The 11,699-nt window shown below is 45.6% G+C and overlaps 4 protein-coding genes across 4 annotated transcripts; 2 read left to right on the top strand and 2 right to left on the bottom strand.

Annotated features, from left to right (window-relative positions):
* The first annotated feature begins 1,220 nt into the window (after positions 1 to 1,220).
* SARC_11533 (hypothetical protein) lies at positions 1,221 to 3,131 on the top strand. The gene has a single exon (XM_014294381.1). It carries the CDS (start codon positions 2,373 to 2,375, stop codon positions 2,964 to 2,966), a length of 594 nt encoding a protein of 197 aa, XP_014149856.1. The 5' UTR covers positions 1,221 to 2,372; the 3' UTR covers positions 2,967 to 3,131.
* On the bottom strand, positions 2,521 to 4,308 carry SARC_11532 (hypothetical protein). Its single transcript, XM_014294380.1, has 3 exons — positions 4,068 to 4,308; positions 3,688 to 3,779; positions 2,521 to 3,548 (listed from the first exon to the last, which is right to left on the bottom strand). The coding sequence occupies exons 1-3, from the start codon at positions 4,201 to 4,203 to the stop codon at positions 3,342 to 3,344; spliced, it is 435 nt and encodes a 144-aa protein (XP_014149855.1). The 5' UTR covers positions 4,204 to 4,308; the 3' UTR covers positions 2,521 to 3,341.
* Positions 4,309 to 4,746: 438 nt separating this feature from the next.
* On the top strand, positions 4,747 to 6,964 carry SARC_11531 (hypothetical protein). Its single transcript, XM_014294379.1, has one exon. It carries the CDS (start codon positions 4,988 to 4,990, stop codon positions 6,281 to 6,283), a length of 1,296 nt encoding a protein of 431 aa, XP_014149854.1. The 5' UTR covers positions 4,747 to 4,987; the 3' UTR covers positions 6,284 to 6,964.
* Positions 6,965 to 7,698: 734 nt separating this feature from the next.
* SARC_11530 (hypothetical protein) lies at positions 7,699 to 11,513 on the bottom strand. Its single transcript, XM_014294378.1, has 2 exons — positions 10,407 to 11,513; positions 7,699 to 9,654 (listed from the first exon to the last, which is right to left on the bottom strand). Exons 1-2 carry the CDS (start codon positions 11,497 to 11,499, stop codon positions 9,368 to 9,370), a joined length of 1,380 nt encoding a protein of 459 aa, XP_014149853.1. The 5' UTR covers positions 11,500 to 11,513; the 3' UTR covers positions 7,699 to 9,367.
* Between the last annotated feature and the right edge of the window lie 186 nt (positions 11,514 to 11,699).

The following is an 11,699-nucleotide window of genomic DNA, read 5'->3' as shown; positions in this document are numbered from 1 at the left end:
AGGTCTCTTGGCTATGATTGCTTTTGGGTCTCTTGGCTATGATTGCTTTTAGGTCTCTTGGCTATGATTGTTTTTAGGTCTCTTGGCTACGATACATGTTAATGAATCACCGTGTCTTTTTTTTATTTTGAAGTTTTAGAAGTATTTTGTCTTTGTTAGGAGGCTATGGATAATTTTTTTATAAATTATTTCGAAAACGGAAGACTTTGGATCTTTTAGGTCTCTCGGCTATGGCTGTTCCAAAGAAGGAAAAACATACCGGGAAACACACGGGCAGGAGACCTAAGAACACGGGGATCTCTGTAGAAATCACATGTTCCAAAGTGAGTCAGGTTGAGACTTAAGAAACCGTTTTTTTTTCTCGAACGCGACTCGGAGACATATCCAAAAATCTTGAGTGACTGAATGATTGTCGATTGGCCACTGGAAAGAGGAATCCACATTATTTATAAATACTTTTCTTCAGCTAACGTTGGGACTTGGGAATACTCTCTTGGGATTGGATAAGTATAACCCCTCTTTTTGTTTTGTTTCTTTTGCTTTAAAAAACAAATATGTACAAATGTACATCCTGTATTTGTATTGTTTTTTGTTTTTTTTTGGTTCTTTAATTTTTATAATTATACAAACCCAAGGCCAAAACCAAGAGACCTGCAAAGCACAAAACCATCAATAAATACCAAGGTTCAAATTTTTACCCCCCCCCCCCCTCACAAGTCACAACTCGCACTCAGACCCACGCCTCACGGAGTCACGAGTCGCGACGACTCAGTCTCTCTCTCTCTCTCTGTGTCTCGGAGACTCGGCCTCTCAAGTCTCAACTTCTCAAGTTTCAACTTTCAAGTGACAGCCTCAGGCCTCAGCCGGTCAGGCCTCACTCTTGTCGCTGCCCCTCAGACCTCAGTCCTCAGACAGGTTTCACCCTGAATTTTATTTTATTTTAAACAATAGTCGCTTTCAATATGGCTTTTTTGAAACAAACAGATTAAATTTTACAATCTGTATAAATACATACAATTGGAGCAAGTGGGAGCAAAAAAATTATTAGTATTTACTATTTTATTTACCCGTGTGTCACAACTGACAACTACAGAACACGCCTTTAGGCTGTAAATGAAACATCCATACCACATGAAAAGATAAATCGATAATAGTGGACTTCTCTCTCTCTCTCGATTTACTACATAGTATAAATACCGCTGTCTGTCGTACCACAGCATCATTTCGAATAAACAAATCTTCAAGATGGCCACCCAACAATTTGATTACACTAAAGCACTGAAGAAGGCATTTGGCTTCAGCCTTTTCTTCGTTCCAGGCCTAATCTTCCTCCTTGTCCCCGCACATTTCTGCTATATTCTGGTCTGCAAGTTCAAATACGAGATGGATGTAACCGTGCTAGATGCCGTGCAATTGATGCTGTTTGGGTTTACGCACTTCAAAGATATGCAGAAGCGAAATGCCAAGTCAAAGGGAGCAGATTCAGCATCGTATGCGGCAGCGACGCGAAAAAACTTATAGTATGTGACGCGGCATAATGTGATCATGTCACTTCAGCTGGAACTGCATGCTCTCGATGCTTTTAACAGCTCTGCTGAAGGCATACTAGAGAGCACCGAACTAAATGAAAAATGTTTCTCTACGCGAACGCTTGATTTGAAATCACATCCAGGGATCAACGGAAGTTAGACTGCCTGTGCTTTTCTCAACGAAAAGTGCCGGAGATGAATGTATGAATGTGAAACACTTGTTATTGCAAGGATTTCAGAGTGCCATGCGAATAAAATGTTGAATGCTTGATTGAGGTTATACACTTATGTTGATATACATCGCAGATATAGTTTCCTCCTATACAGGAATTCTCGAGACGGTCTCAAGGATTTCTTGTATGTTCAGAGCTCATGCAAACTGGGGGTTGGCCAGGTACGAAGAGTATATATTTAATAGTGTAGTCAACATCCAAAGAAGATGCTTGGTATATTTTATGTTCTGCTTTAGCTATCGAGTCACATGATAACCCTGATTACGAATCGGTACATTCTTATGACGATAATGCTTGAACGAATCACGAATCCTGGGGAAAGCTGAAAGCAAGAGTATACCATTGTTTATACTAATTATATCAGAGATAATGAGAGATGACAGGTTCAGTAAATTCAGTTTCTTCCTAATGAAGAAATCTTGTGATTTTGCCAGAAGGGCTATTAAACAACGTCCTAAATTGAAATGGTAAGTTTGTGAGAACTTGAGAAGGGACAAAACTATTTTATACGCATTTATGTAGTTAATTCTTATTTGTAAGGTCAACTCAAAGTCCAGTAGGTAAGTAAGAACGAGTGTATAGTGGAAGGCAGTATTTAGTCGGGAAACTCATGATAGAAACTCCACTTGTGATAACAGTTCATAAAAAACCCCCCTTCGAAATTGAAGTAAAAACTGATGGCATGAAAGTTCCAAAAACTGTATGTAAAAACATAAATATTGTTCAATTTATAAGGCTATGTAAAAATTGCGAAATATACAGAGCAAGTGGGAGCAAAATACGTGAAGTCGTGAACGTTTCACGGAAATTATTTGAATATCAAAACAGGGCCTCCACACGTCCATGTTCAGAAAAACACCGCTACCTGTTGCACTACCGGTCTACCGCCAGTTCGAATTCTTTCTTCAAGATGGTCGATCAACTGAATGATGATACGCAACATTCTCTTACTAAATCACTGATGAAGGGATTTGCCTTCTGTCTTTTTCTCGTTCCAGGCTTAATCTTTCTTCTTGTCCCTGCACATATCGGCTACATTGTGGTCTGCAAATACAAATACGAGATGGATGTAACCGTGCGAGATGCCGTTCAACTGATGCTATTTGGGGGCGTACACTTCGCCGATATGAAGGAGCGACATACTCTATTAACGGGAACAGCGGCATCGGCATCAAATGCGACAAGGGCGCGGAAAAACTTATAGCATGTGCCATGGCCTCGTTATCTTGCTCACGCTGGTTTCGGTTATGACATCGTGCTCACGATGCATAACAAACTACACTCACAGCCAGGACAAAATCAACGGAAATGAAGGACAATATTACCCTACACGAACGCTGCATTTAATTGTATTCAAGGGTAAAAGGAAGTGAGACTGCCTGTCCTCGTCTAAATAAACTGTTCTGTACATAAGTGTGATGCCATGTTCTTGCGAGAGTTTCAGAGTGCCTTGCGAATAAAAAGCTGGTACTTGTCCGTAATGCACTGGTACAGAAATTATAACACTCCCTCAAGTTCTACTTTAATAGACGAACAGTCCAACCTTTCCAGGGCTGTTACATACGTACTTACTAACGATTCAATACAACCTATCCCATAGCTGCTTCACTACATCCGCGCCGTGACCTGTAGTAGCTGCAAAGTCACTTGGTGACCAGGATCCTTTCAGTTTCTCAAGATCTCCAATATAAATATATACATTTGCTTCGATGTCTGAGCTATTCTCGGGTGTGTCAGTATTATTGGGCTCTACTAGGCTGACTGAAACAGCTGTCCGAACGTATTCCTGTTTTAGAATATAAAGCAATTTGACTCGGTTAATTACTATATCCGATATTATTTCTTAGTAGATAATCTTTTGAAGTCCTGTGGAAAACGGCATACAAAGTGCATACAACTACATACATCATATAAGTATTATGTACCTCTCCTTCAAATTCATCGAGTATCTGTATGTCTTCCGCGGAAACATCGAAAACAAGGCCTTCGATGCTAGTGCCCGCCTTCGAAATCAGACCTGCACCATCCAAGAGGAGAATTATATAGTTTCAGACCGCGGGGTATCGCTTCTCTAAATCTAACATCTGAGCAATCACTATACAAGCAGAATATGGGAATGATTCCACCTCTGGTGTATTGAAGGAAACCAACCCCATCTGATCTTTTGAAAAGTCAGGTGGACAACAAAAAAGAAGGGGTCTTGTAAAGGCGTATATTATATTTCGAGTTATGCCAAGCTTGATTAAATCTAATAAGTTCGCCTATACATTCCTATTTCAAGTGTATAAACGAAGAAGCACAGCACCTGGGTAGATCTCGCCATCGACCGCAAAGCGTGCGTGGTCGCACAGGACAGCTCTCCTTTGTGGTCCTACGACATGGCCCAATACAGATTCTAACACAGGTTTATGTGTCAGCGTTCCATAAACAAATGCACGCATTCTTTGATTTTGATGCTCCACGACGCTTATCACTTTAGCTTGTCCTACTTAGGTGTGTACGACAACGCTTCTGGATATGTTGGATTGCGATATGATTCACCTGAGCCAGTAGTATATCGTTCAACGGACGTGTGAACCAACACAAATTTGAAAATCGTCATTTTTATTCAGCAGAAAATATTTACAAATATCCCAAAAAATCTTGAAAATCTTGAAGATTGACACATAATTTTATTTTGTTTTTTGAATAGTATGCTAAAATATTCAGGATATAAAAGGTACCGAACGTTCCACCTGTTGCGATTTGATGGTCCGTCGATCCCGAATTCCCGATTTTCGACAACCTACGTACGTATCTCAGATTGCAGAAATTGATAGCCTGCACAAAATCACTATGACTCACAATGAGTCAGTTACCCGTACACAGATATGTGTGAGTGGTTGGCTGATGGGTGTGGAATGCTGGACCTGGTTGATAGTTGATATTTACATCCACATATATTGCCTATGCAGCATCAGCGCGGGGACACATTACACGTGTATGTTACGCTGAACACGTACTGCTACTCAGTTTAGTGCGTACTGCACACGACTAGACTGTGCTATCGTTAGTACTGAACTGTCTAGGGGGCACGCAAACTTCTTTTTGACCACTTGTACTGAAAATTGCGTTTATTTCATCGCCATAGTAACCACGAAGGTGCTGTTTACAGGTTTTCCATACGTGAATAGCATGGTCATTAGATTATCACACTTTCGCGTGCAATAATACGTCACAACTACGATGAACGCGAATACCACAGGAGTCGCAGATAATGTGACTGAGACTGTCACAGAGGCCGCCAAAACAGTCGGCAGAGCAGTGTCAACGGTCATCGGTGTGGTTCCCGATGAGCACACCGCCGAGGAAACTGTGTTAGAATGGCAGCATTTCCTGGAGATAGTATCTGGTCTATTTGTCTTAGCGTCCCTTGTCATTTCCGGATATGGCATATACAAGCATCTCGTCTCATACGTACACCCAGAGCGGCAAAGGCGTGTGGTGCGCATACTAGGGCTGGTTCCAATCTACTCCTTAGATTCATGGTTTTCTCTAGTGTTTGTTGAGGCTGCTCTATATCTCGACACTCTCCGCGATGTGTACGAAGCCTATGTGCTGTATCAGTTCTTCCTGTTGTGTGTTTCTTATCTGGGCGGTGAAGCACAAGCCAAGCTAGTACTCTCACGAAAAGCAGACATGGCGCATTCATGGCCCATGAACTACTGCTTCTCGCCCATCCAGACATCGAGCCCGTATTTCTTCCTAAATATGAAGAGAGGTATCTTGCAGTTTGTTGTGCTAAAGCCGTTGGGTGCCATCTTCGCTGTAGTAGCCGAGGCCACAGGTGTATACTGTAATGGAGAATGGAAGTTTAATTGTGCTTACTTGTACCACACCATCCTGATCAACGTATCCGTGTCGATCGCGCTGTACTGTCTGATTTTGTTCTACAAAGCCACTAAAGAAGAGCTGACTCCATGGAAACCGCTGTGGAAGTTTCTGTGCATCAAGGCCGTCATCTTCTTCTCCTTCTGGCAGGGAGTGTGCTTCTCGTTCATGATTGGTGTGGGGCTGATTCGCAATGTCGGCTACTACTCCACCGAGTATCTCTCCTACGGTCTGCAGGATTTCCTTATCTGCATAGAGATGTTGTTCATCGCTGTTGCACACTTGTTTGTGTTCAATCCCGAGGAGTATATCGACACCTCTTCCGGACGCCCGCGCTCCAAGGAGTACGCCGTCCGCGATGTGTTCGCTATTGGTGATGTGGTCCAGGACACGCGCGAAACGTTCAATATTATGCGTCCAGCATACACCGCTCTGGAGACCACAGACCTCCCAGATGCGGCGGTGATCCGAACCATGCGAGGCAATTCCAACGACAACTCGGAATTCTACCAATTGAATAGCACAGACAAATCAGGCACGAGTACGTTCGATAACATCGGCACCAATGCCGCGGAAGAGCTGGAGAGCTGGGGCGATAATAGGCCGTCATCAAGGTCACGGAGCTATGGGGGTCTGGGTATGTCCGGGTGAGCTGGCCTGACAATTTAGTAAATTTAGAACAAGGTTCACAAAAGCAAGCACGGCGCAGCGGAGCGCTGGGTGGTTCGGTGTGCACTCGTGAGCTAGTTCACTGGTTGGTGTTGTGTATCGGGAGAGCGGAGATTTCAAGTCCTTTGGAAGGAGATTGGGATATGAAGTTGATAGGGAAGGGTAGGAAGAACCGAGCCGCTTGTACTTTAAGCCGTATTGCAGCGATGATGATAGTTTTAGGTACATATCACGCCTTCGTGACTCAAATTGTAGTACAGGGGTCTGGCAAACTTTTCAGGAGCGGCTAGAATACCGTATACTACCCGCCTTATCAGGACTACAGATGCGGTATGTGCCATCAACACCAAACGTTAAACGTGCGCGAGTGTTATTGCAGTTTGTAACTAGGTAGCTGCTGACCCGGCGTGTGACCGAGATCTAGTATCTGCGTATGTATACGTGTGCTCTCGCATGATGTATGGTCATTGCTGCGAGAGAGAACGACCTCGGGCAGGCCGTACTGTTAATAGTCGTCCCGGTGTAATGCATAGTGCTATGTAAATATTCAGCCGTCTAGGACTATAAAGATGGTAATGAAAAGATTGAAATAAATATAATAATAAGAGGGGGGAATAATTCAAGTTGATGACTATAAGGTGTACGTTTACCAATGAATTTGCACCCATTCTGTGCCAGGAATATCAGGGTATAAGGGGGAGCAAATGAACGGCTACTGTGCTAGTTGTGTCGTTGTCAAGGGATCACTCTTGACACTGGCGAGAGCATCACATTCCAAAATAGGTGATATCAACGCCTAGTGATATACCCGTTGGGGTCATTTTGTATGGGACTGTCTGTCAGTAAGATATTTATGGTCTTTAGTGTATCTGCCAATATACCGCTCCAATTCTGCGCTTGATGCACATCTTGGTGTCTAGTTCAGGTTAAGTCACATAAAGTGATACAACACTCACACCAACGCCGCAAGAAATATATGCGCCCGGAGGTGTGCATGAACGCAGATGTGCTTCGGCCAATAATAATGGAACTACAGAGCAGACTGTATTCTGCTATTTAAGCTGGAGAGAACTATTCCGCTACCTACGCTGGAGAGACAGTACTACTATATACTTGACTCTGACCACTTGATGTTGTTTGGATCTGGTTTATGTGAATATTGCAATACATTTATTTAGTATAGAGTTGTCACTCGTTGCACTTGGGCTTGACTCTGATCTGGCGGTAGCAGCCTATGTATCCGGCTCTGTGCGAGTAAGTAACACTCAAGTAATACACTGCTCATATCCGCACAGATCTCGTGGGCTGCGATTGGGCAGCCCTTACAGTGACTTCAGACAACTGTAACAATGTTTCATTACGAGCCGCTTTCCTCACAATCTTCCTACGTGAATGCGGGCATCTACTACGATGTACTCTGACGTTTAGGCAACCGCGCTCTGGTAGCACATTCTCTAATGGTCAGGATCAATTGTAAGGCATATACTATGGATGACAAATCGTGCGTGTACAGACTCACGGTGTGCGCTTAAGCGGTCTCAGTTTACTACCAGTCGTTGTAGGTCATCTCTCTCCTATGTATCCAGGGTGTTATACATGGTAGTATTGTTGAGGACTTGATGATAGGATAAACCTACTACAGTGGTGTTGGCGTTTATTCGAAAAAAAACACAAGTTTTCTCAAGCCTGCACTTTTGACAGTAGAGTGGAATATCAAGGACGTCAACAGGCTAAGAGGCTAAACGGTTCTCATAGATCAGTGACTCCACAGACAACTCATTCTGCGATGTAATCAGCGCTACAGCATGGGAAAGGTAGCCAATGGCAACGGTAAGACATGAGCGTCCATTTTTCATTGCTAAGTACTCTAAAAAGTGTCCGTATACGACCGTTGCGCGTATATGTATGTCAATAGATTCCTCACACGATAGCTCTCGCTATTGCGGACACGTGGTCACTACCCAACTATCAAACTTATGTAAATATTCCAGTGAATGCGCCTGCATTGCCATATACACACACGCGCGCTTGTAGCAGCCGACTCTGTAAACATGAAGCCAGTGTCCTACCAACAATTCGTCGACCGCATCAGGGTGAATGCAGTCCTATGCATTTCTCCCGGCCCCAAGTGCAGTGTGGTGCCCATCACTTCCCGTCTGCGTACGCTGCGTGTTTGCACGGAAAACTAGAGATGGAGTGTTTGTCTCACGCGAGTGTTCACTGACACCCTACGTTGGCACTTCTAGACCTCCCCTTAATTCAAAGGTTTTTGGTATACTTTCATCGTAAGACACGCGAGCGCATACAACATGTGAAATAGTACATCATCTCTGACACAGACCAACACATGCCAATGAATTTGCGGCAATCTCGTCATTAAAAGCGGCCCTCATCAGTCTAAAAGCCCCTGAAATAATATCACACTTGTCGCACGTACAGACTAGCATGTGCCCAATGTATCCACACACAGCTGATTGAGTATAACAAACAGCAGCAACCGGCTGACGGCCCACCAGCCCTAAGATTAAATTAGCATGCGTCCCATCTCTAGTTGTATTGTACTGACTTGAACTATGACAGGTTATATCGACGAGCTTTGTACATCTCATTCGATGACGATCATGAAAGTGCTCTCTGGCACTGTATGTGACAAGGTCGTATCCAGTGTGTGCGGGATGATCATCACCGCATGCAGACGTTATGACCCAGACGATCACAATAGTATGCTGACACCACCTCTATAAGTTCGAACTAATATATGCTAATATTTTGCACAAACAACTGCTTGTTCGTGCCCCATGCGAGTGCGCTCTGGCACTGCTATGCTGGAAGACTTCACCGATGTGTGCCGGACAAAAAGACCCATTTGCAGACCCCGTGAGCCTCAAAGACGAAGAAAGTACTGATTGACTGCACTATCCACGAAAGCGAGCGATGCGAATCTCAGGATTCCCGCCCATATCCGCAGGCGTATTCTCTGGCGACCCCACCTTCTCCAGATTCTATCAACCAAGTATCAAACACCGCCGTACCCTACCCCCTCTAGGCAACGCTACCAGTTGTGTGTCATGAATTCGGACCACCCTGCAGCGACCTCGGCCCACTCTCCTCTGTCTTGGTGTTCTCCGGTTCATCGTACTCGGTGCCCACAGGCGTGTCCCGCATCAGGTCTGCCTCGTTGGCGCGGTCTTCCAGGAACTGCCGGTAGCGCGCTCCCATACCCTTTGTCTCAGGTATCAGTAGCAGCATCCAGAGTGAGCTGGCGATGGACAGGACCCCCACAGCAGCGCTAGACCACGCGATTCCGACGGCGTTGGCAATGGCACCGGCGACATACGGGCCGAAGATAAAACCTTTCCGAGGACGAGAGTGGATGTGGTGTGTGACCCGGGAGCATGGTTAGCAATGAATGCGTCACGCTCATCGTAGATGAGGGTTTGGAGAAGTGCTGGGGTTGAGACAAGCACAGAGGGAAAGAGGCTTTGGCCCTAACTATCTTGTGGCAGCGTATGCATGTGATGTTCTTGACAAGGGCCCTCGCGCTAGTCGAGGCTGTGCTGCACGATAGCATATACGTGAGGATACGCCCATGCACATCAACCCCGTACTTGGGAAAACGGAATATGTGTGTTATGTATTGAAGTGCCACGCACAATATTGTAACTAGATGAGATCGTGGTCAAAAAGCAACAGCACGCACAGTCAAATTCGATAGTTGTGTATGGCGACCGCAATGCGGGAGGCGCAGGGCCAACACGCTTTTTATTAGAAACACGAACAATATCCCTTAATAGAAACAACCACCAGCCTGACGGTGCATGTCCCCCCATAGTTGACTGGGAATACGAACTTGCAGCCTAATACACAGACATGGCACGATATTTGTAACACACAAGACTTGTTTCATGGGTGATCACAAGGCGAAAAAATAAAATGTTTGACAGTCGTTGCCACAGCAATATTTGCATATCAAACACACTCTATTGCCAGTATGAGTCAAAACTGGCCTACATGCAGATATCCATGTACAAAACCGAACCACGCTACACCTTTTACGTTCCCTATATGACCCCGTGTTTGCGACCAAGTCTATTGTACAACATACCAGTATCAACAATGACCATAAACAGTGCCAGAAACTCTCCCCTGCGTCTCGGATGTAGTTGCGCGATATCACTCGACAGTGTGAGGATAAGACCCCCGCTCGCACCGTTAGAGATCCCCATGGCCATAGATGCAATCAGAATAGCCGCAACCGCCTCAGTGGATGTGTGGCTGCCCGCAGTCAGTGTCTCGTCGGTGCCACTCGTAGTCGAGTTCGACATACCTGCGCTGAGTGGTGCGGTACCTTCGAGCTCAGCCGCAAGGCTTGCACCTTCCATGGGAGGGTACATAATACTCACCCCCGCGAGTATGAAGAAAGACGCCGCCATGACCAGCCCCGTCAGACACCCACAGAACAGCCTGCCGTGGCGATCCATCATGTACCCCGACACAGGCGCAAACAGCGCGTCCATGCCCCACCCAATACCCACTATCACGGACACCGTCAAGTCCGACAGTCCCATACCAGTGGCCTGCAGAGGTATGAGTAACACCCGGGATTGCCGTACCGTGTTCATGACCTGGCAGTAGGTGCCGACCAGGAGCAGATGCTTCCAGTACAGCCCCACCGTGATCGCGTATTTTCTCACCTGACGGATTACCGGTCCGAACAATTTGGCCACGCACTCACACTGACCGCACCAATCGCGCTTCTCCCCGGCACCGCTATAGAACGTCTCATTGGTGTGTATCTGCCCGTCGTTGGTAATGAGCGCGTGACTGATCGCAGCCTCGTGTCCGTCGCCGCCGATAATGGCGTCCCCATCCTCCAGTATCGAACTGTACTCGCCTAGGCCCAGCGCCGAATCCGCGTCGACACTCCCAGTGCTTCCCCTACGGTGCAGGGTAGCGTTCTTGCCCACGCCCACGGGTATGTAATAGAACGCCCAGAGCCCGTACACAACACACAGAATTATCTGCAGAAAGAACACGTTGGACGACATGGTGTAATGCGCGATAAACCCAGCAACAATGGGTGCAAAGAGGGCCATAAGTCGACGGATAAACCCAAGGATAGACATGATCCGGCCTCTATGATCGTCATCGACTGTCGAGGTCACAAAGGCTGTCCTTGAGAGCATGAACAGCGACATTCCGAACCCTGAAAGTAAACAGTTGAGAGGAGATTTCGTGCGACACTGGGTGCGTGAGTTTGTTTATACTCCTCGTTTCGTAACTATTGTTAAATAAGCGACGAGTGTGACATGCCAGATTTTCTCACACGCTGGCATTGAACAAGTTATACCAAGCAGAAAAATATACTTCCTCTCGCAGCACAAAAAACTCAGCTTAT

This window comes from Sphaeroforma arctica (assembly GCF_001186125.1).
Source record: "Sphaeroforma arctica JP610 unplaced genomic scaffold supercont1.1739, whole genome shotgun sequence".
NCBI lineage: Eukaryota > Ichthyosporea > Ichthyophonida > Sphaeroforma > Sphaeroforma arctica.
This window is presented reverse-complemented; position numbering and strand designations above follow the sequence as displayed.